The sequence below is a fragment of the Zonotrichia albicollis genome, chromosome 2 (genome assembly GCF_047830755.1).
Source record: "Zonotrichia albicollis isolate bZonAlb1 chromosome 2, bZonAlb1.hap1, whole genome shotgun sequence".
In the NCBI taxonomy this organism is placed as follows: Eukaryota; Metazoa; Chordata; class Aves; order Passeriformes; family Passerellidae; genus Zonotrichia; species Zonotrichia albicollis.
Window position 1 is genome coordinate 50,251,565 of NC_133820.1, and position 26,467 is coordinate 50,278,031.

Consider the following 26,467-nt stretch of genomic DNA (forward strand, 5'->3'; position numbering starts at 1 on the left):
ATATTGTATCTGTGTGTTATAGCATCTAAATTATCTGACTTCTTTCCTCACAGCCTGACCACCTGCAGTTGTATAGGCCAAACTAATGAGATAAGCCTCACTGGCATGCTGCACCAAAGTATCAGGCTGTGTAAATCTGAACATCCCTATGTTTTCATACAGTCAAAGCTAAATACTCCTTAGGCACCTCATCAAACCCTAAATTGCTTCCTATGGATAAACTGAAATTAAAGATGACTTACATGTATCAGCACAAGGATAATTCACGACAAGTGTCTGAATGACAGCATTTAACATAAGTGTCAGACACACAGCAGCGTGACTTGAAGAACAAAAATAAATCCTCCAAGATCTGCAATATCCAAGGATAGCAAGAGAAAAGCACTGGAAAAAAAACCTGTCTCATACACATCTAAACTTTCTCAATTATATGTTTAATATTTGAAATTTTTATATTTCGCCTATTTATGGAGATCAAATTCAAAGGTATATTTTCCCAGTTCTAGAGAGTTGAATCTTTGGCTGTGTAGACAAATGAAGGAACTGGAACACTTCATCCAGCAGTAATGAAGTCAAAACTTGAAATGCTGAAGTAGAGAGATAATGAACATTTAAACAACGGAGTTAATTAACATGCAGATCAGACAGGTGATGAGAACATTATGAAAAGTGATTAGTCTGCACTGGGAGAAAAGAAAATGTAGAAATACAGTTAGATTTACTGGAGGATGATGTTTCAAAAATTCAATGACTAAAATCCTGACAGAATTGGGCAGGAAATGAAAAATAAAGCTTGATAAGCCAATTTATTTTAGCTCATAAGCATTTGCTTAAAATGAAAGAATATTGCTTCGTACTCCAATAGACTTTTGTGATTTTGACTTGGGTTAAGGTATTAGTCCCATTCCATGAAAGGTATTTCAATAAATGTGCAATATTTTATAAGAAGACAAACCCCCCCTTCCTATGTTACCTCTAACAGGGACAGATGAAAGGACTCCAAACTGCAGAAGTTCAAAATAAAGTAAGGAATGCATTAGGCATCCTTACTGTATAGATGAATGTTAAAGGGCCTGGTCTTGAAATCATAATATGGACAAACTCCTGCTTTTCACTGCCTTAGTGGTCTATTTGTGAGAGTGGGAGCTCTTATGTTAAATCTTTAATGTAAGTGCTTTTCACAAATCTTTGACAACCAGAAGAGTATGTAGGCAATGTATATATTTGTATATATAAAATATCATTTGCTCTTTTGATAACAGGAAGGATCAAGACTGTACAGACAATCTTGGTTTCATGATTTCATAATGTCAAAGCTTCATAGCAAAACTACAGAATACAAAATAACACAATTTGAGACCAGACTTGAATACAAAACTGCATGCTGCATTTTGAATGTGCTTCACTGTTTTCAAAAAATATCAAATTTTCCAGGTCAAATCCATGCAATTTCTCAGCATTCACACGAGCATATTGACAAAAATGTATTTAATCAACAGGAATAAAAGGCTGGAAGAAACACTAAGAAAAATCATGACTCCTAAGTTTTATTTGAGGGCGATTTGGTAAATGCTCATTTTCTAGCTGCAGGATTTGATTAAAATGTAACACTGAAGTGTAGCATATTTATAATTTTCCTTCCCCTTTGCTTCAATCAAAAAAACCTAAAATCTCATGCCCCACTTCCAACTTGAGTAAGCATCTATACTGGCAGCTCCCATCATCACACTACTCACACTAGCTTTAAATAACTTCTTTATCAACCTTAGAAAGTTTAGTCCTCCACAGGTGTTTGCACTAAGTTCTGCCTTCCACAGGTACATTAAAAAGCCAATGCTATGGGCTATCATGGATTTCCTTTCCATCTGAGTATGAGAAGAATGAAGTTTCCACCACATTTTCCACTGTAAACGGAAGCCTCCCAATTAACTCAATTTAAATTAATGCAGTGATAATTAATACGCAAATGATACACACCCATTCCCTCAGGATGCTACAATTCTGGGGTTTTCTCTCAACATAAATGTGATGAGTACTAAATACTAAATCTATTTCTGTTTATTATGAAGTTTTTTTACCAAAGCAACTCAAGAAACGTCTCTGCTTTTAGAAGCATTATAGTTAGCAAGCACTGGGGTAGATACGTATCACCTCTTTTCTCTCTCATCCCTTTATTTGCTCATTTCATCTACCAAGACACAGAACTTCACCAAATCAGCTTTTTAGCTCCTCTGGAATAGGATAAGGTAGGAAAATTATTTTGTTTTGATTATAGTTTATTTCGTTTTGTGCAGGAAAGATCTGTCCATGATTATTTCAATGTCCAAGGTATCCTTTATCAGCTAAAATAGATATGCTTAGAAATCATGATTTTTTTTCTCATGATTAGGAGTAAGAAATCCCTGGGAAGATTTTCAGTTTCATTTATTGGTTTAAAAAGCCTGAATTAAAAAATGCAGTAATGATGCCATAGATCTCAGTACATAATATGTTTCTTGCAGCATAATAATTCCTAACTTGAGTGAAACGAAAGATCTCACAAATAATCTCTAATAAATGTCTTTTCTAACTTGTTTATGGTGTGAGGCCAATGAAGACTTTTACGACATTAAAAAAAATCACAGTATGAAATACTACAGAACCATTTGGAGAACAAGGGTTTGAAATGAACAGTTTCACAGAATTGCTGAAAATCTCACCCCAGAGAACTTCTATTGATAATTCATTCTGGTCCTAAAACTCACAATACAGCTCTGCTTCAGCACACTATGGGACACCTCGCTTCTGTGGTTTCTTCTCCTTTTTGTGTTCCTACAAATTGAGCAATCAGATGTAAATCATCACCATCCTTCAATTTTTGCACCACGTTTTGTTCTCCTAACTACTAAACAATGTACTGTAAATTATTTTGGGTTAAAGAAATTTGTTGCTGCTATTTTCTGAGAGCAGGCTAATTTGCAAACCCAATAGTATTTTAGAAATCTTTTATCTACTGTAAAAGTGATGTTTACCTAACTCATGTTTGCAAGGTGCTCTACAATCATAATGCATGTGAAGTACCAGCATCAATTTTCCGTACTGGAATTGCCTTTGGAAAATTGCGATTGTAATGTAATTTCATCACAGTATTGCAAAAGTAGAGAGAACTCAGCAATCTGTGACTGAGGCACTTCAATCCTTACCATTTTAACAAGACCAACTATCCTCTTTGTTGTTTGTCATGACCATCTGACAAAACCCAGTAACTGTCAAAAGAATTAAAATCCAGACACTTCACCAGAAAAGAGAAAATAGCAGTATTGACTCTTCATGCAATGAAAAGCAGACCACATTAAGATCTAGTTACACCACTAGAAAATGAAAGGAGTTTTCATATGCCTGAGAGTACATTCCTGTACCAAGTTTAAGTGGGCTGAATTTAGAAGACTGATTCACTCACAAGAAGCACCTCTATATACCATTTGCGTCAGATATTTCATGAAATATGCTTATGTAAACAAAACAACCTTGAGCATGTTTTAGGTGTATTTTTAAATGAAATGTTTGCGTATTTTTCTATCTCCAGCCATGTATTTCAGTTTGGCACTTATTATCTTGTTTCTCCAACTTGCTGCTGTAACCACTGCTTTGCCTGTGTGAGAGGTCACATCCCTCAAAGCGGATTTGAAATTGCATTTGTCCCCTCCAAAGAATGCTGATGGCAGAGATGCTCCTAATTTTAGCATAACAGGGAAGTATCTAGTGTTGAACTGAATGAGTCTGGTCTTGTGATTTAAGCTAGATAGGGTAGATCTGTGTGACTCAGAAAAAATTAAGCTAAAATGCTATGGAGTTCTAACATATACCAAAACAGCAAATTTTAAAAGTTTTTATGTATGCAATTTTGAGTCTTTTCTGAGAGATAACAAGCAACTCATCAGGAAGCTGTAACATTTTCTGGTAGCAAAATATTCCTAGTTCACTCTTGCAACAGCATCTCTACTGCCTACATAAATAGCAACTAAAGGATTCAGCTCCAGAACTCATTTTTGCCTATGGAGGTCTCAAGGCAACAGGAACCAGCAGTTAAAGGAAAAATATGCTATGGAAAGGGCAAAGCATTACCCTCTTTAAGAGGCTGGGAGAAAGAGCAGCCTAGAGCAGACCAGTGCTATGGAGCTCCAGATCTAATGGCACAGGAACATACAAGCAGTGTGTACCCACTCTTCACTAGCAGGAACCACTCAGAAACTACAAGAACTTGTAAAGCATGATAGACATGATCCAACACCTGCAAGCACTCTGTGAGAGCTAAATCCTTTTATTATCTCTGCTGTTCAGTCATGTATTGATTTTGAAAACATTTCCAAATTATTGCAAAGCTGAAGGATCAAATCTATCTTGTTAGCTATGGGTGGATGCTCCAAATTTGCTGAATAACCTCACACTGGTAATGCTCCTCAATGACAGGTATCAGGAACTAAATAGTGAAAACAATATTCAAACATCTACTGGATGTCAGAAATGTCAATCACCACTTGCAATCACCACTTTTCTTCAGTTACATTTGTTGTGTGGCTCAGCACTTCAGAAAATGAGATAAATGTCTAGATCTAGGCTATATTAATTGCAGGCTTTCATTCCTTAAAATGCTATCATCTTACAAACCTGGGCAATAAATAAGGAGAATTTATCACTTAGTCACATTCTACCATATATACCTTACTATTTGACTGGCCATAAATATGAAAACCTTTTATATTTATATGAGGAGTTTTAAGGAACTGGCTATCTTGTGTCCTACACCTCTTTCACTAATAACGATGTTTTAACGATGTCGCTCTATCTATCAAATGTTCCACAGAGTTGTGACTCATAATCTTATACAGGAAATACTATATAAAGATTTTAAAATACAGGATTTTAAAATGTACTGCTTTTTCAACTAAATCTCATATTTACTCTTCTGAACATATCCTCTTCTTTATTTCAAATGTCTCCAAGAGTTAAGCTGAATTTTTAAAGTATTGCATTAGCTTTAAGAACAAGGAGAACTGAGATCTAAAGAAAATTTGCTCTCAAAATGCTTAAATGCATTTTAAAATTGTATTTTTAAATGCAAAGGATCTACACCTGCATAGCTCACGAACATACTGGTTGGTGCATATTTGACTAAGAGCCACAAAGATGATTCAAAGATTGAGTATTATTCATGAGAGAGCTGAGAGAGCAGGGACTGTTCAGCCTGGAGAAGAGATGTCTCAGGAAGACCTTGTCATTGTGTACACTTACCTCATGGGAGTAAGCAAAGAATACAGACTCAGAGTCTTCACAGCGCTGCCCAGTCAGAGGACAAGAGGCAGCAAACAAATGCTGGCAAAAACTGAAATACAAGAATCTCTTCCTGAGCATCACAACATCACTGTGACAGTGGTCAACACCAGAGCCAGTCACCCAGAGGAGCTGTGTAGTCTCCATCCTTGGAGGTACTCAAAAACCACCTGAGCAGGACAACAGGGCTCTCAAGCTCCTCCGGGGTGCCTTCCTTCCTACCTCCACTGCCCTATGACTCTAGATTTGCTTTCATGTCTTCATGAAAAGACTGTTTTGTTGTTTATTTGTATAATGGAACTGCTTATATACAGGTACTATTTATCTAATTTTTTCCAGTTGCGTTTTTTTTTCTTTTTTTGTTGCTCTTGGAAGTAATGGCTGGAAGGGTGAATAAAGTAACACACATACTGTATACACAAACTGATATATGAACAATTCAAAAGTTCAGTATTTTTCAAAAGTAAAAGAAACCCATATCAGCCTCAAATAAAAACATAAATATGTTTTTATGTCTTTTTATTTGCAGCTGATAAACTGTATAAATAAATACAATTTGACTACATAAAGGACATAGAGTTGCACAGACAGATTAGAAGAACATGACTAATTTAAATGGCAATACTGAGCATAAAGTAAGACAGAATAAAGGTTGACTTCATAAAGTCTAAACTGAATAAGTACTTGAACAAACTTGGCAATAAAAACATTTACCTTTTTCAATGTGACATTATAGCTAATGAAGGTTTAAGGGACTGCATATTTTCACTAATCTGATTTTTTATACTTATAAAATAAACAGTGAAAGAATTTAATCCATTAATGTAATGGATTTTACACCACACAAGAAGACCTAGAAGACTTTCCAAGCTTGTATGACTGTAAATTATGTGTAATTCTCAAAGACAGGCACTGTGAATACCAGCATTTTTAACAACACAGAAGTCTGTATTTTATACTGTCCTAGATATCCTCTGTCTAATTATCTCCATACTAAGATTCTTTGTAATTGACCAAAGAGTGTTTCTTTCTCTCTAGAGCCTGAACCTTCCAAGGTCATTAACTGCATTGTGAGAACCCCACACAAAACCAAAGTAATTGCAATGAGCCACATATGTGTTAAATGGCACCAATTCTCCAGAACTCCGAAGTACCTAATGATTAGGACATCTCTTGAGAGCACTTTGACAAGCAAGTAGGTAGCAAGAATATAAGATGGTAACAAAGGAACATCTAATTATCCTAGTATGGATATGCATCACAAGCTCAGTGGCCATCCTCTACAGACAAGATAAGGCACAATGCAGACAGTATAAGTACCATGTTTTACAGCTCTACAAGACAAAACATACACACTAGCATTGCTATTTCAGGCAGAAAAGATGCTGTTGATGTAGAACAAGGAAAACAGAAATAACTCTTTGTCCACATTCAAAACAAAACAAAAGCAAAACAAAACAAAAAATTAGATTTAAGGTTGACAAAGCCTCAAATTTAACATCCCGTTTCTAACAGTAGAATGTAATGCTCAGTTCTTCCATGAATACATCATATCCCAAGAGCACATGGTAATATGAGGACATGGGAGAACATTTTACAAGTCGGGAACTGACAGAATGAAGGTTTCTTATCCGAGCAAAGGGAAGATTCTGTTGCTACATAAAGTCGGTACAGAATTGCATGGTAAATAAAGTATCTGATATACTTCAAGTAAACTTTTCCAACAGTAATGCATGCAATTTGTCAGCATCCATAGCAATATTTTAAAGCGCAACTTAATTAAACATATAAGCCATTAAATATTATTTTGCTGCAATCAGAAAAAGTCCACAGGCTTTGTACACTCTCAGAGAGCAGGGTCTCTGGATTTGTCTGGACCTGTATTAGCCTGTATTTTAACTGTGAGACCAACTCTTTAGCCATCAAACAGTCAAACTGACTTAGTTCTGAGATTAAGGTACCTCTTAACAATCTATTAAGGTCATGTACCCACTGAGCAACCTTCTATTTTGTACAGCAAATTCACATTGCATATAGCTTTTCTATCATAATTAACCTGGGCTATGAGCGTTAGTGTCATTGTATCTGGACTACTAACAACTGCATTGTACTTGAATTATACTCATATAATATTAGGCTTTATTAATAAAACCTTGCATCTGTGTATTCTGTTCTATCTTAGCCCATAGCAAAATGGGCTGTGTAAAAAAAACCCTAAGCAGCAAACTTAGGAAAAAGTTGTAATTTGAGATTTTAGCCAAACATATGTATTCTTATGTGCTCTGTTCTTGTATCACAATAAAGAAAATGTTGATCATAGAACTTCAGTCTTAATACACTGTTTCTTTAACAAAGTTGCAATACTGCCAATTTCAGAAGAAACCATCAGATTATTTGATACTCATCCACAGCATTTTGTCATTTGTACTAATCCAATTCCACACCTTCTCTCGCAGCTCGTTAAACATTTTTCCTCCTGACACACCATCTCACCTACCCTGTGTCTCTTCTCCCTTCATAACCATGAATGTCTTTCACTTCTCTAAAACAAAGATTCATCTTTTTCCATTCATTTTCAGGAAACTGCTACCGATCCCAGATTTGTTCACACAGCTTATCCTTCAGGATCTATAAAAACCACACATTTGAAGCCTCAGTCCCAAACACTTAGTTCACTGGCTTGGGATTGGGTCAAAGGCCAGGAAGATTTGCCTTTTTTTTTTTTTTAACTAAACATCTAATTAAAATTTTCAGTTATTTAAGGGGTTTTTTTACTACATATTGATTTATAAGCATCAGCATTTAGAGAACAGAAAAATCCCTACAATTACATTACAGTTTTCAGCTTTCTCACATGAAGGTCACCAGAATAAAATGGAAATGGATAAATAATTGGAATTTGATCCATAAGACATAATTAGCACCTGATTATACAGCAGAGTAATTAAACTAAACTTAACTGAGATGCTGCAGCATGTCTGCCACTCCCAGCAATGTGCAGTGTTAGCCTGGTCTTGACTAGGGTCTCTGTCTTCTTTCTGTGCTGTGAAGGCACTGTCTTTAACAGGACTCTGCATTTGATATTGAAATATACTTTTTACAAAAAAAATATCTCCTTATCATTTAAAAAATATTCTCCCGTGTCCTGGACTCTAGGAGTACCCCACCACTTACAGACAAACTTCAGGAGAGAGAAAATGCCTGCACTATGGAGATGTGAACAATACTGTGGAGGACCATAACAGTTAGGAGTCATTCCTAGAAATACACAGAGTGTCTTTAGTACAACACTGCAGCAATGCCTGACATTTCAAAATCCAGGTTGAAAACCACCATACATACCCCACGAAAATCCTGGAATGGATGGGACTTGATGGCTCTGATAACAGAAAGCCTCTGCTTTAAATGCTTTGGAAAGGAAATCCAATCACATTCCCAACATGAACAATTGAAAAATCACTTCAAATGCCTGTTAACGGGAAAACTTTTGCTTGGTTTTGAATTCTCTGCTGCCTCTTACAAGGATGAAAAGCTATTGCCTGTATCTGTAAAAGATCACAGAAGTTTACCCACCATTTAAACTGCTGTAGAATATTTGTTTCGTACTTACGGAAATCTCAGATCCTGACTGCCACACTTCTAAATGAGATATACAGTTGAAAATTAAAGGTCTGAATTTGTTTGTTCCCAAAAGCATAAGTACAACATTGAAACAGACTGTCCAATTTGTCTCTTAATTTCCAAATAAACACAGGAGACAATGCAATTAAAATTTGGAATGTAGAAGCACACACAAAAATCAATATTTGTTCAGAACAACAAACTATTTGAAACTGTAAAGAAACTCAATCCGAGATAATCAGTGCATGCATTGACCAGCTTAGCACATAAAATACTAACAGCTATATCAAACTGTTCTAGTCTCTCCATCTGTGTGAATGTTGTTGATTGGAGCTTTCTTGGGATCAGAAAGAAACATTTCCAGCACCATCAGCACTCTCTCATTCCTGGAGGCAATGGGTCTCCAGGAAAAAATGATGGTATCATCTTTCTCCTGCCATTCAGCTGCTTGGCCCTACACTGTGTAACCCCTCCCTGCAAAACATGCCTTTCCTGCATGAGCTCCAGGACCTCCCATATTCCCAGTGGCTTGTTTTAAGCTTTGCCATCATCCCTCCTCACTGAGTTAGAGGTCAGGCAGACACATCACCTGCTCTGCAGCTATCTGCAGTGGTGCTGCAGGCCAACCCCAGCACCCAGCACTGGACAGCAAATAACATCTCGCTCCTTTGCGTCATAGTTTGCACCACTACAGTTCCACGCTGATTAAAAAAGCTGTGATGAAAACCAAATTGCAACCTTCAGAAAAGGCTATGGAATTATGAAATTAAGGGAACTAGAATTATATACTCAATTACCCAATACTGTTATTTTAAAAAGCTGCCGTTTAAGAAACTCAATTCTAAATCATGAGCTGTAGTAAATTACTTCATTGTACATACTAGATCAATTTAAGGTCAAACTAAATTACATTTTAAATAACTCACTGGTCTTCGAACAAGTCTCAAGATTCTAGTGCAACTTTGGGGTTCTAAAAGTAACTAACTAGATAATGAAATTATCAGCTTCAAAAAGTTCACGTTCATCTATAAATAAAAGCTTAAACATTCTATTCAATTCCTTTGCTCCAAAATTCAAACAGTACACCATGCTCAAAAGTACTCCAATGCAGGAGTAAATCAGCACAGAAGAACTGGTCTATCAAAATAGAGAAAAGCAAAAAACAGTTAACTTTTGTTTTGTAAACCTACTGGTTCTAAGGTTGGAAGAAATGAAAGAAGCTGAAAATTATGTCCAGTTTTATAAATTCTTATGCTCTCAAAATGCATTATTATTATCAATTATTCAGTTAATATCTCTGCAAGTGAAATCCTTATAAATATTAAAAGTCTTTCTCCTTCAAAATTACTTTTCCCTATGCTTTATTTTAACAGTATGACAGAGTATTTTCAAAATCATTGATTTTTTATATTAGGAAACTGAAATTTTACCTTAGGAAACTATTTCATTCCTGTGAAACTTCAATTTTCCATGGTTCTATGCACACAAGAGAAATCAAATATTTAATACTGCTGCACAGTGTAGGGATTCCAAACAAATGAACTTCGTGATGAGAAAATGGCAAAAGAAACTGGGAAGTTAGTAACAAAAAGAGACCTTGGAAGGACATGCAAGCACAATCTCTCTCAGGCCCTCTCAACACACACAAGTAGCCAGCTGAAATTTTAAATAGCCCAGACAATACTGAAGATCACAGTATGAGTTCCAAATAGAGGACAACAAAAGTATAAAAGATTTTTTTAAAGAGCAGGTGTTTTCAGCAATAGATAATTCTTATCTTTTCATTTCCTGTGGTCCAGTGAATTACATCAAACCCCAGGTAATACTTTCCTAATGTTCAGTATCCCATGCAGGATTTATGCTTTCACAAACAAAGAAGAGCGAAGTGATTCTTGAAGCAATTACTGACACCTTGTGCACTGTCCAACTCTAAAATATGCATATCCCTCTTTGGTAATACTGTCAACCACTGGCTTCTATAAAGTCTCTTCAAGGTCCTCTAATTTCATAGTTACCTGAAGTGCATCAGTGAGAAACAGTATCATGGCTTTCCTGATTCAGCCAGGGAATTGACACCAGCAAGGGATTTATTTTATGGACTCTCTCCATAAGCATAAGCATCAGGACTCTGTTACTTGCACATTTTTTAAGTCAATTTTAGAATTTCACTTAAACTTTAAATACCACCTTTGCAGAAGCTCTGTCACCAGCCACTGGCTTGCAGCAGAGCTGCACTATGGATTGTGAAGACTAAAGAAGCAGAACATAAACTTCTCAGCCAATTTTCCCCAAAATATTTCCTGCATCATCTACATCCCCAATAACTAGGAATTTCTCAATGAACTGACTAAACTATAACCCCCTCAGTTAGTAAAGTACAGTATTAACTTACTTGTGCCAGTATTTTACTATTTACAATTTTTTCTCTATTGTACTCACCCACTGCCCAATATCCATTCATGCAGTACCATTTTCAAGTACAAGAAATTTGTGGAAGGAAAGGTATGCTAAACTGCCTCTGGTTGAAAAAAAGAAAAGCTATGGGGCATTCCTTCAGATGACAGTGACAAAACTGAAATTACATGGGGTTTTGTTCATGACTTCAAATATGGTTGATGTATTTACTCCCTATTCTCTAACTTCACATTTTTCTCTTTCATACATACATAATATTAGTACACGCACCATCCAAATTCTCCAGTGCCAGATAAAAATATTGTTGGAGGCATCTAGCAAGTGGTTTTCTGGAAATTTATTGATATAAATACAACAGATATTTTAAACAGGTCACAGAAAGGTAGTGTGCAAGTAGGAGAAATACATTTACTGGAAGAGAAATGCAGGAAGTGCCTTGGTGCTTTAGTGCCTGAAAAGCTGCTGTGCGACTCACCATCATTCAGGGAAAAAGGCTAACTAGGAGTTTAGCTATTATACATGTTTTTTTGACTCCAGCTATTATTTTGGTCATTTCTAGTCTTACTCCATACATTGAAGCTTATAGGAATGCTCACCTACTCTCTACTGCTGTGAAAGACTCAATGAACCTGACTTTATACCGGAATGATATAAGGGTCGGCCTCATAAATTTTCTCTGTAATGTTTTGTGGTCTGCATAATAAAAACACAGGCAAATATCTGAATATATATAACAGTCCATTTTGTTGCATAATGCATTTTGCAATGTTTTTTCTGTGATATTATTAGAAAAAATTATTTTGATTCTCAACTTGTGGGATAACTTTATAGCTGTACATAAACCAGCAGGCAGCTTTATGGAAATGCTAAGCCTTTCCAAAACACAGAACAGCAAATATTAATGACATCCTACATCAAAACTCCTTCTCCAATCTTCTCTAAAGCTTCAAAGGAGGTTCAGCATGTCTAGTGTTTGCAAACACAACACTCAGAAAACCATCTTTAGATGAACTATTCTGAAAGTAACCGTACCAGTTTTTCTAGGATCTTCATTTGCAAAGTGTAGCTCTTCCAAGTAACAGAGCTGAATAAATAAGTTACAAAAAAGTTAGCCATAACTTCTCTTTGTTCCCTTTTATCTAAGAAAAAACCTTCAATAACAAGTAGAAATGAAACCCTGACTGCCTAAGGACTTGTTATTATGTCTCACATGCTGGCAAGTGAGAGGGGCAATATTCAGCACTGAGAATTGATTTTGAACTTGCTCCATGAACTTGCTCTACATTCATGGCTTTTAGATTTAAGTTGGAAAATCAAGAACCACAGGACCCAAGATCCTTTTGAGAAACCTTCTCATGGTTTTTATTATACACAGTCCTTTGTTCCAAACTAGAAGACTGATTATCTCTGGTGAATTTAAAATGTTACCCTGCACTTTGGTAACCAAATCAGTAATACTGTATTCTTGCCTTATATTTTGCTATCAAGTACTTTTTTTTTTGTATTTAATCATAGCCATTATTTCTATTGTGCTTATCCCCTGTAATTTTATGTTATATAGAATGACAGTTATTTGAGCTAAAACAATTGCTCACAATAATATGTGTGTTTATTTTTATTGTGATTATTGTCATTGCAGTTCCCTCACAGCAAGAGCAGGGCACTCTACCTTATGCATATGCACCATTTAGTAACTAAGCTGTTCTTTTCCTTGGGGTTCAACCAACTACTGATGAAAAAACAAAACACAACTATGCATAGAATGAAAAAGTAAATGAAAATAATAAGTTATCTTCTTACTCCCCTGATAATTGCCAATGAAAATTGTAAGAGTAACACGGGAAAATAGCTACTGTATTATTTTTGCATGGAACTATCAGATTTCTTTTCTTTTGGCAAAGAATGGCTTTTAAAGACATATACATTTACCAGCATGTGTTAATAAGAAACTGACTCCCCCAGAGCTGAATGTGGGCTGAAGTGAAAGAACACTTCTTTTTCTCCACATACTCTCTCTCACCCAAATATGTCCTTGTCAAAATAGAGTCCAGAACTACACTGACACTTAAACCACAGAAAGCCAAGATTTACATGGCAGCAAAATTATGCCCTTTGCCTTGCTTTCTGACAATTTCACTGTCCTTTTGGTTGCCAGTGGATACTGAGTTCATGGCTTCAGAAACCTCTGGATAATGATTCCAAGATACCCTCCCAAATTTTAATGTGTACTTCTAAGCCCAGCACTATTTTAAGCACAATTTTAACTACTTTCCCTTTGATGGATAAGAGAAGAGAGACATAGCACCTTCCAGTACCTAGACGGGGCTTACAAGAAAGCTGCACAGGGACTTTGCTCAAGTGTCTGGAGTGACAGAACAAGTGGCAATGATTTTCAACTAAAACAAGGTAGATTTAGATTAGATATTAGGAAGAATTTCTTCAAGAGTGTAGAGAAGCACTAGAAGAAGTTGCCCAGAGAAGTTGTGAATGCCCCATCTCTGGAAGTGCTCAAGACCTGGTCTAGTGTAAAGTAATCCTGCTCATTACAGGGAGGTTGGAACTGAATGATCCTTAAGGTCTCTTTCAACCCAAACAGATGTAAAGAGATTGTATGAATGCTAACATTCTTTTATACCAGGTATAAAAAAATTACCTTAAATATGAAGTATTGGAAAATGCCTCCTAACATCAGTCTTTCCAGTTTATGAGAGTACACCAACTGCAGGTTTATTATGGCCTGCTTGTACTAACAGGTGGAACAAAATATGTGTAGGAAAGGATCTCTAAAACTCACAGACAAAAGAATGGCACCTACAAGCTCCAGCTTGATAAATGCAAGACAGAAAAAAGCAAATTTTAAATACACAGATAAAAGAGCAAGGATACTGGATTCATCTTTACAATCAAGATGGATATGCCCCAACACTTCAGGTAATCTTCTCTGCTTTGAAGTAGAACCACCAGAGCTACATGGGACAGTAGTTCCTTTCAGCAATCAAAAAAAAGATATAAAGTTGTTTCTAAAACAGTGACACATGGAAATGTACCTGGGATACCCCAAAACATAAAGGATTCTGGTTACTTTTCTCCTACTGAATAAATGTTAACACTGCCAAATAATTCATAGTTTCTCCTAATTCCACAGCACACTCTCATATCCTCAAAAGGCAGGTTAATTTATTACTACTCCACAGTTTATTTGGCACAAAGATGAATAGGAATTATATCTTAGATATCCAGCTCAACAGAGCCACAAAAATGAGTAATTTTAGTTTTCATTCATGATACTTTAACCTTTCCTTAACCCCAGCTAGCTATCTTGCAATTTCTTTCTAGCCCATTAAACATTATTTTGACTTGAATTTGTTAAAAATTAGCTAACTGGGCAGACAGGACTTTAATTAATGCAATGAAGTCCAAAATTACTACCTCTTTTTTCTAAAAGTAATAAATCTAGAATCTGTGCTTCTGTAATCAAAAGTTATTCATGTCTCTGAGCTGCATGCTAATTCTACTGGACACTTCCACAAAGTAACTTCTAGATGGCCACCTTGAAACAGGATCAAAATGTTAAATCACAATCCACATACACTTAGAATGTACATTTAACTGAACAGTAAAACTGAACAGTAAATTCTTCCAGCCTAGTCTATATGCTTAAGTACCAGGTCTTAAAATTAAACTACTGCAATATTCTCAGTGGTCTACTTTGCAGCAAGCATTTGCAATAATTTTGCCTTCCAGCAAGAAATATAGTGTGTAGCTATGAAATAGGGATAATTAAAGTAAACATAAACCACATAATTGCATAAACCACATAAAAGCTTCCTTCACCACTTAGACTTTAGATTTGGAACACATTGTGTCAAGTTGATTACTAGTCATATAATAGTAATGGCTCATTTGATGCATTTACACTAATAATCCTCTGGCTTCTTGTCTGATATCACAGATTAATTATGTCCAATAATTAAAACAAAAAATGAAGGGAAAGGCATAGAAATAAAAATGGAAAAATAAATGCAGCAAAGTTATAAAATATAAAGTTTATGGTTACTGAATAAGTAGTGGATAAACACAGAATGCGAGAGTGAGAGGCTTTACAAAAAGAGTAGAAATGGGAGGTTGAAATCTGAAAGGTCACAGAAAATGCAACCAGCAAGATCATGGTGAAGTACCACTGAGTGGAATAAAAAAGCAGTAAGAACAAAAATATGGCATCTGATCTTATTCCAGCAAAGACAAAGACACTTGTGGGGGGAAATGTTGATTGAATAATTGTAAACACATAATTCCTTCGGAGATCTGACTTTGAATGAAGGAGTCTTTAGTAAGGAGGTTCACATTAGTTTATCAGGACAGCAACATGATCTGAGGTATCTTTTACTGAAGGAAGAACTTTAGCTTAGATAACCTTACCACAACACCGCATGTTCAATAAGAACAACATTCAACCTCAAAGAACAAGACATAGAATTTTTGACATCACAACATTATTGTGACAACAGAACAGTTTTATCAGTAAGCATTACTGCAAGTCAAAACACAGTATGTTCCATTTCTTGCTGAAGGAAAAAAAAAACACAAAGTAGTTGAACAGAGAACAGGGGGGTTGTGCTGATCAGTGAAGCCAATCTGCTCTTTTCTGACTAGATGCTAGAGCTAGCACGATGAAGATTATGAAATTATGAAATTATGTGCCGTGGTGGGATAAAGAAAACCAAAGAAAAGACAGAAGATACTCTACATTTGTAAGCAGTAAGATGTTAATTTGCCTCACATACCATAAAAGTATATTGCTGAAGTATTCCTCTTTCTCTCCCCATCCCCTGAACTCTAGAAAACAGCTTTTCTGTTTGTGCCTGACATTGCAAGTCAGCCCCAGAAAAACTTCCAGGTTAAAAAAAACAAATCTAGATAGAATAAGGTTTGCAGGATACAACAGGAAGGAACAAACTACTGAATCTTTGAACGTGAGGTTGAAAACAAAAGGATTAAAAAGTGAATGGGATGCCATTTGGGCTACAGGTTCCTTAGATTTTCTGCAGCAGTAAATTAATATTGCTCATAATCACAACTTCTACACTGAGGGACCTTATCAAGTGAAAATGTACAGATTAATATTCAACACTACTCAACTCAGATTATCCAACTAAGCAACATGTTATTACTTTTGGTATGTCCACGAACTCAAAATACTTTTCAATTCTGTGTTGGAAAGAAGACATATGTCAATGTCCTGAAAAAAATGGGGAGATTTTTAAAATGCCAAACACTGTTATCTCTTTCCTCTTAACTGTTCACTAATAAAGTGATGTTTTTCCATCTGCTGAATCCTTTACTTTCCCCTTAGGAAACTCTGGATCTTAAAGGAAATTTCAAGTCTATGAAGCATTGAATAGTAAAATGCATAAGGGGTACATACAAAAATAGCTGCTCCACTCAATAAGCATGACAGAAAATCACTGGCTCGTGTATGACATTTAAGAAGAAACCTGATAAATGACCTTCTCTTCTAAGTCAGTTCATGCATAGAAATATAATGGGCTAAAATAATGGAGAAACACAAATTCATGAATTATTGAAATATTACAAATACAGTTCACTTTCTATGAGCTAGAGAATATATATATTTTTTTGTTATTTGGACAAAGAATTTTCACATCACCACTTCACTATATTTGTAAGCACACAGATGGAAAATAGAGAGTGGAACTAAAAAATAAAAGCAGGCTTGATTAGCTTTAAAATTATTGTTAGAAAGGGAAAATGGGATTTAACTGTAGGCAACTGAGCATGATATTCAGCACCACTTCTCACTCTTCCTGAGAAGAATTCATCATACCAAATGCTGGATGTATTTCTCACCTATATTCCTTCAAACATGCCAAAGAAGGGAATAAGCACTTCTGTGGTCCAGTTCAACCTGTCTAGAAGCAAATATGTAAACCAGATCAGGAAAATTGTGCCATTCCAAGCACCTGCTCCTCTCTCTTGCTTCCAGAGAGTCTAGCCTGGAAAACTACTGCAGCTGCAGAGGTGCAGACAACAGAGTTCTCCATGCTAAATTAGACAAGTATTAAAACACAGAACACTTTGCAAGTTATGCCAGGCATGACCTCAAATCTCCAGAGCAGTGACTGACAGGTCAATTTACACTGTAAATAGTATTAGGAACATTCTACTTGCACTTCACCATAAGTGAATACAATTTACAAAGGAGTCTTCAAAAAGGAATCATAATTAAAAAAAATATTAATAATTAAAAAGTTAATGCAAATAGTTTAAGAATTAAAATAATTATTGCTCCAGAATATGATCAAGTACTTCTGAATACATGAATGAATTGCTAAACTACTTGTTCTTTATCTGTTTTGTAAATTATGAACAAATGTCACAGAACAAAAATCAGGCAAATTTCATGACAAGCCCTAAATTACTTTTTAATTTTCTAATTACAAATCTTTCAAAATTGTCCATTTTTCACCTCAATCACAAATCATAGAATCAGAGTCCCAGAATGAATAAGGTTGGAAAGGACCACAGTGGGTCATCTGATGCAACCTCCCTGCTCAAGCAGGGGCATCCTAGAGCACATGGCACAGGATTGTGTCCAGACAGCTCTTGAATATACTGATTGCCCAATATTCAAACTCATACTTTTCTTTCTTTCCCACAAAATATTTTCAGAAAAGAACTGTAGTCCAAAATCTGAAGCACAAAATCAAAATTCATTCAGAAACCTAACTAACACCTGAACAGAAGAAATCCAACATACACCATAATAATTTAAAAAAAACCCAAACAGATAAAGCAGAGCTTGTTTTAGCTTTTCAGGAATTTACTTTACAACCCGAACTTTCTATATACAGCTTTTAAAATATAAAATTTTGCAATGATGAATACTAACATTAGACATTCTGCTAGTCTCTATGGCTTTATTTGGAAAATGTATTCACACATTAATGTCTCTAGAACAATGAGCAGTAAGAAACACTTCTGTGGTTTATTCAAATAAATCATAACATTTACCATTAATCATAAGCCACAGATTTCTGGTATCCATATACTAAAGCTGGGTAAAAAAAGATTTTAATGTTTGCACTGCTAAAAAGAACATTAAGTTACTGCATGTCCATAAATTGATGCCTAAACCAACGGCAACCCATAAGACAATTTGTAATGGCACATCAATAGAAAGGACTCATAATCGGGATACATTAACCCTGAAATTAAGAACTTTATTCTTCTTGCAAAGATACTCAAAAAGGTTGAAAAATCTGATTTCATGTATCTATTTCTCATGCCCAAGCACATATAAAAAAACCACCCAATGATCATATCTCAACTTAAAACCACAGTACAGGATTTTCTACTTGGAAGCAAGAATTATGCTCATAGCTCCCCATATCCAAAAAAGCTCCAGGTAAAACCCCAATACACAGCGGGGGAACATTAACTGAATTAATCAAATATTTGATTTTATTCCTTTGATAATTCATAAACAATTGTTTTGTGTTAAAGCCCACTCTGATGGACCTGTTAGCAGTCCACACAAATATTTTATATCCCATCTGGAATTTTCCTAAATCACTAATTTAACTATTCCACTTTTCTGTCATTAATTAGCCAACCCTTATTTAAAAAAAAAAAAATAATCTGTGTCTAATAAATGATACATAAGCGTCTTCTATATAAATGATTATTAGTTTATCCTAAGAGTATTGCATTATTAGACCTTAAAACTCCTTCATGTTACCTCTCTTGGAGCTACTCTAAGCAAGTATTTTATTGGCACAATGTCAATAAACGGTGTAAGACATCTGGCAAACATAATTTTATCTTGTGTCTAATTGTTCAGCATGAAGAACTGTTCTTTCCTAAAATCAGGTACAGTTCAAATAGGGAAATATTTAGAAAATGTAACTGATAAGCTCAACTGAAAAATGCATTTATTCTCCTCTTGGTAAAATTACACACTAAGCTCAGACTTAATGGCAAGCAGCTCAGTAACAGCTCCGTTCATGCTCAGCTGGATCAGCCCTTCAATTAAATTTCTTTCATTTCAAGGTAATAATCAAAGCAGCTGACAATTCAAGTGATATCTCCACATCCACATGCAAATACAGTATTTCTTAATTTACCTTTTAACAGGAAAACCGTGGCTGCAGAAACACAGCCCTAAATTAAGCTATTAAAAAAATAATATTCTAAACTTCTTGTGTAGATGAAATATACAATTAATGCTCAACTCCAGTTTTCTCCATTATACTTGCTGATATTCTTCAGCAGCTACCAATTCACAAAAAAAAATTCTTTCACTACTATCTTTAATAAATCAAACACAACTTATTCTTTAAAAATGAAAGTAATGCTAGAATTGTTCCTTTCTATTTTATTCCCTTACTTCATGGATTTGCTGCCACCTTTTCAGATGAAGTATTTTCTCAATACTGCCTTTTTTTTCCCCATACTTCTTCCAACACATCCAGCAAGCAGATTTAATTTCAGTGTCCTTCAGTCAGAAGACATGAGGAGGCCTTTGCCTTGAGATATTTACATTTTCATTCTAGAGGAAATTTACAGTCTTGCCCCATCCTAAATTTTTGACCACAATTCTTACTGTGAGGCATCAGAAGTGAGTATGTCTGATGCCATTTAGCATCAACACTGACTAAAGCTTAGCAGATCATCTCTCAATCTCCAAGTTCTCAGCATACTTTGAAGCTTTTAATACAGGAGGAATTAATTGCTAAAGCTGAACAAAATCTCTCCAAATTTTCCCCTCCCAGAATCACCATGATCTCAGTACAAGTGAGCAAAAGAGAGTAAAGAGCTCTCTTGCTCATGATGTAACAGCAGTTTATTTCAAGCAATGGGCATAACAGAATGATTTGTGCAAAAAGGGGTTTTTTCTTGCTCTCTGAGACAAGCTGACCTCTGGAAAGATAAAACTTACAGCTATCTACATAAAAATATTAAATGATCTTTTAACAATTCATCCAGGATGCTTCAGGAGCAAACTAAAAAAGCTTCACACTTTATCAGTTAATCCCAGCGTGCTGCACATACAATCCCATCATGTAACAGGCTTGGCTAAGAGCTGAACCTCAGGCATGATGCCCAACCTTCACCCAGGCAGATGTCGCAAACACAGATCCTAACTATATTTGTGACATGTGTTTTAAATATGTAAAATCAGGGTAAATACTTTCAACTTTATAAAAATTCCACCCTGACAAATATTTCAAAGCACTGAGGTTATCTGACATTCAAATACCACAAATATCAAGGCAGTACCCACACAAAATTGCACTCTTCTAGCATTTTCCAAATCCCATGAGGACTTTTGTCCTATTCCTTCTATTTTCCTGCGTTCCTAATTTCTAACTTAGCCCACCACAGTGATGCTTAGTCCAACTTTCAATCCTATTTCTGCCTAGCTAGCTATACATCCAGCTCCCACCTGCTTTCAGCATCCACCAAACCCAGGCTCCAGCTCTAGGCTGGACTTTGAGCACAAGCTTAGCTTACTGCTCCACTCAGTGCACCAGGTGCTCACCTAGTTTATAAATAATGGTTTATGTCAGGATTTATGAAGTATGGTGGGATCTTCCAACCCGCTACACCATCTACAGTGAAATCCAAGCAAAGATGAAGAGATGCTTGTCTCTTGCAAACAAAACAGAAAAAAGCTGAAGAAGAACAGGGAAACCTAAAAATGCAGAACATTCTTGTGATCATTCTCCTGCAATGCTAAGTGTCCAAAAGTGAGCAAGTAAGTAATGAAAAACCCTAAGCAACAATGGCTCTTGGGTGTGTGTTACATCCCCAGTCAGTTGCCAAATCCTTACTTAAAACAAACCTTATCAGACAAGAAAAATATGACAAAAAAATAGACTCCTGGTCTGCTTCTTCCAAAAACAGTCTCTCATATACTCCAACAATAAAACAATGACATAACTTTTGAGTAATGCAAAATTCCCAAGAATTAGTAATAAGTGATTTTTCATGTCTTCTCTTAAAAAGCTAATGGGCTACTAGCACCACAGCTGAAGTTCCTCTTCTCAAAGAACTACTTTCAAGCAAGCAGATTTCCTTTAATCAGTGTATGACCTCTGAATGGTCCAGACATTACAACATACTCCGTCACTGTTATCAAAACCATTTAATTTCTAAAATTCAATTTAAAAGGTTTTAGATTTTTACTTTCTATTAAAGAAACACTTTCTGAATCATTTTAGGAACAATGTTCTGCAGTCAGACAAAGTGCAGCTAAGTGAAAAGTGATGCTATTTAAATTAATTCTGTTTAAAACCAATGCTTCAATGAAAAATGAAGATGAATGTAAGCATGAGAGCTTACACAATTGTTGGCGAAAAAGTATTATAGCTACTGCATGCATACAAGTTGTAGAAACCACTTGGGAAAAACCTGAAATGCCATTAGGTTAATACAACACATCACACAACAGCTCGGCAAATACCAAACCTTTAAGAGAAAACTTTTAATGTTACTTTTTTGTGCCTTGCAGCAAACAATTTAATATCCTCAAATATCCCAGTAAGACCCATAACACTTCAGCAGCTCCATTTCAGAGATTCATATCACAGGTAAGTTGCAATGGCATACACTAGGTACAATTTTACTATACACATTTTTTTCAAAGACATAAAGGCAGAGCATTCTAATGCTACATCTTTATATATATATAGCTATATATTTTGTATATATGTATCTTTACATATATATAGCTAATTTCCTTTTGTTTTCTACTTTCTTTTCTTGGATATTGTTTCCCAGTTTTCCCTTTTCAAACTGCCCAGAAATTACAAAAGTTAATGATAAAATTAAGGAAAAACCTACGGCTGAATAATATGAAGTAATTTATAATTTTCCCAAGTCAATTAGGGAATTGTGCCTTTAAGCCTGTTCACCACTGGCTATTCTCATCAGACACATACATGGAACTATCTTTCACCTATAAATCCTTGAAGCCTTTGGCTGTAAGCAACAGTTTGGATATACAAGATTTTTAGCTTTTCAAATCTATTGTGATATCATTACCAGGGCAGGTGATAAGGAGCACATAAAGGGCATCAGAGATTGAGAAGTCAAGGGTGTCATGACAGCAAGGCATGGTTAGGACTGGAGATCTAACTGGTGACCTTTTAGTGTCCCGGAGAGATACTAAAAAGTGTTTTGAACCTTGAAGCTTTTTGATCTAGATGTCTCTCAAGTGTTACAAGAGCTATTCATCTGTCCTCAATCTTAAAATCTTAATGCCTTGATCACCTGAAATAGAACACAGGCTGTATGATGCTTCAGAAGACATGTACTTCATCATTCAAGAAAAATTTGGGTTTTCTTTTTATTTTGTTAGTTTCACAATACAGATGTATTTTCAGAGCTGCAAGTTATTAGATTGATGGTATTTCCCTTTGCTTACTGTAGTAATTAAATTGCACTGGCATTAAACTGTTTTTCTAAACAGACTTGACCTTAGGAAGGTCTCACTGGATGTCAAAGTCTTCTTTTACAACAATCCTTAGGTGTCATCCAGTACATTAGCTACAGCATTCATCAAGGGAATTGAGACAATAAACTTAGTACCTTCTCTTTCATCAGTACTTTCCCCTAAAACACAAAGTTTAGCATTTTTTTTGCTTATTTATCAGTTTTGATTGCTTTTAAGATATTAACAGCTTATTTCAATACAACTGGTCAAGTCAAGCCAGCTTTGTACTCTAAACAATTTCTTAACAATGTCTTTGAGAAAAGGTTGCTATGTTATTGAGCACTTTGGCTGGGAGCTGTAAAGGCAAAGCTGAACTTCTCCCACAGTTCATTATCTTCAGGAGTATTGATTCCTGGATGAGACCACACTCACCATCCAATGCCAGCTCTGCTGACTCCTACTAGCACATCTCAAGCAGCTGTGAGAAAGCAGGGACACAGTAGGAGGGAAGATCAGGGGACAAGCAAGAAAAACCACAAGAATAACAGGCAGTGAAGGCAGAGATGCCTGCCTCCAAAAACTACTTTGGAGCATTATTCTAAAATAAGTGGCACTTCATTAACTCCATGACCAGGCATCCATGTTTGCCAATGCCACCTTTTGGCTACAGACCCAGCATATCCTTAGGCTTAATCCTCAGATCAACAAAACAGAAATGATTTCTCCACAACAAGCATGTACTGAAGATCACATAGATAAATGCTGACAAATCTCAGCAATGTGCATCTCACTTAAAAAAATTTATTTGAGAAAGGTTTATTTTCCAGTTGGCAGCTTTAGGGTATTACCAGCAAAATATATTGTTGTCAAATAATCAGTCAAGCCTACTAAAACAAATGCGGTTAAATTACAAATACAACATTAGTTTCATTTGTTTGTGAAAGTCAAAATGTCAGGTTTGCTAGCCTCCAGAAAACTAAACAACAAAACATATATTTAAATAAGCAGGTCCCAAAAAATGTAATAGCAAGTTTTTTAATGGATGTTCTGCACATACTTACAGGTTGAGCAGACTAGTAGTGCTCTCACCACAAGCTCACTGAGTAACTTCCACTTCTGCCTTACTCTGGAGGTGACAACTGGAGCCAGAATCTCTGCAGGGACGTAGAACTGAATCGAGTATGTCACAAAAATCCCAAAGGAGTACAGAATTTTTACAGACTGATACAACCTGTTGAAAACATTTACAGTCATGTAAGTATGTAAGCTGCAAATTCTTCATAAAAAATTCGCTTGATAACGGCCCTAAGGAGATACATATATATGTATATATGATTTTTTTTCCCCAGTAAACATGAATATATTTTAACTGCCTAAGAAATTGTAGAAGATAAGCCAACTAGAGTAAATCTTCCAAGAAAGGGCAGACATTCTTACCACTGTTACTTGTGGTAAACAAATGATAAAGGGCTATCCATGCCTCCAACAGGTTTAAATTTACATATATTTTTAATTCGTGCTGCATTAATTACAAGCATTTGCCATTACTTGCAGTGAACTAACAGAAATTGAGTCTTTGTATGATTTTCTTTCTATGGACATTATAAAAATCTTGGGTGAGGGCTTGGTTCATTGCTTCAGTCCTTAAAAAGATGTTCATCTGAAGCAAAGCCAACATCCTTATTGATGACATGGATGAGGTGATTGAGTTCTTCATCAGTAAATTTGCAGACAACACTAAGCTGGGAGCGTGTGTCAATCTGTTGGAAGGTAGGAGGGCTCTGCAGACAGACCTGGAATGGTTGGATGGATGGGCAGAGTCCAACAGGATGAAGTTTAATAAATCCAAGTGCCGAGTCCTGCATTTTGGCCACAATAACCCCCTGCAGCACTACAGGCTGGGGATGGTGTGGCTGGACAGTGCCCAGGCAGAAAGGGACCTGGGGGCACTGGTGACAGCCAGCTGAACATGAGCCAGCAGTGCCCTGGGGGCCAAGAAGGCCAAGGGCATCCTGGCCTGTGTCAGGAACAGTGTGGCCAGCAGGAGCAGGGAGGTCATTCCTTCCCCTGTACCCAGCACTGGTGAGGGCACACCTTGAGTGCTGTTTCCAGCTCTAGCCCCTCAGTTTGGGAAGGACATTGAGACACTTGAGCACATCCAGAGGAGGCAACGAGGCTGGGGAGGGGCTGGGAACACAAACCCTGTGAGGAATGGCTGAGGGAGCTGGGGGTGTTTAGCCTGGAGAAAAGGAGACTCAGGGGTGACCTTATCACTCTCTACAACTCCCTGAAAGGTGGCTGTAGCCTGGTGGGGTTGGTCTCTTTCTCCAGGCAGCAGCTGACAGAATGAGAGGACATAGCCTCAAACTGTGTCAAGGGAAATGCAGATTGGATATTAGGAAAAAGTGTTTTACAGAAAGGGTGATAAAGTTCTGGAATGGTCGGCCTTGAGAGGTAGTAAAGTCACCATCCCTGGATGTGTTTAAGAAAAGACTGGATGTGGCACTCAGTGCCATGGTTTAGCTGAGGTGCTAGGGCATGGGTTGGACTCAGTGATCTTGAAGGTCTCTTCCAGCCTAGTGATTCTGTGAATGCATAAGTAAGAAAATAAAAAGCACCAGCAAGAGTAGGGAAAGAACAAATAGGACCTGGATCTCTGTGTATCTCAAAGCCTGGCAGGGGTCACTTGAACATTCTCTCTTTGAGTATCACAGTCTGTATCTGCATTAGTAAATAAAATCCAGGCAGGACTGCTTTTGGCCCTTTATCCTGTGACCAAATGGCATGGCAAAACTTTTATCTGTACAGCTCAGCTTTTTTCCACTATACTTTCTATGATTCTATGATATGAGGAAGAAAAGAAAAATAAGCTTCAACTAAAATTACATTTTGACTAATAGGTTTGAAATTATCTGTATCAAAGCTTTGGCCATCACTTTACACAGGTCAAGGAATCTCCAAAGCCACATTCAAATGGACAGAAAAGTTATTGCATCAATTTACATGCTGACATAATGGTGTAGCTAGTTCAGAAGCTACTGCTTTCATGACACACATCTTTTTGACTGGTGAGTAGCTTTTAGAAATTTAGAGGGAACAAGAGTTCTGCAAGACTGTCCTTATTCCAGAAGATATAGATTAGATTTTAGATTAAGATATAGATAGATTTTAGCTGGTTAAATTTTAGCTGACCAGATACCCAGAATTCACCTCTACTCTCAGGCTTCAGACTACCTCAAGCCTTTACAAAAGTAATTTCTAAAATATATTCAAAAACAGGATTGGTAAGCATCTCCATTACACTATTTTTTCTACAGCTCTATGACAATTAAAACTTTCCAAATTAAAAAAATACTTTTTTATATTACTGAGGTGATTTTACTAGTAATTTAATATTATATTCCAATCAGAAAAAGATGACTCCTTAGGCTACCTTTTAATAAAAATCTAAATCATTCATATGTGCTACACCACTTTCCAATTTGTTATTTTAGATTTCATTATACTCATCTGAAGAGTAGAAACATTGGCAAGCAGTGCAACAAAACTTGTAGAACAACACAGCTAGACCAAACAGAGCAATAATTATGTGAAGCTTTCACTTGAACTAAGCTGCATGTGAAGTCTTGTCGAACTTCAATACACCAATGTTTGTATGGTCAT

General features: G+C 36.2%; 1 protein-coding gene across 1 annotated transcript in view; it reads right to left on the reverse strand.

Moving 5' to 3' along the window:
* SLC36A4 (solute carrier family 36 member 4) overlaps positions 1 to 26,467 on the reverse strand; it is a 95,712-nt gene that overhangs the window by 21,481 nt on the left and 47,764 nt on the right. Inside the window, 1 exon segment of the mRNA XM_005495617.4 lies at positions 23,866 to 24,035. Coding sequence (XP_005495674.2) covers positions 23,866 to 24,035 — 170 coding nt within the window.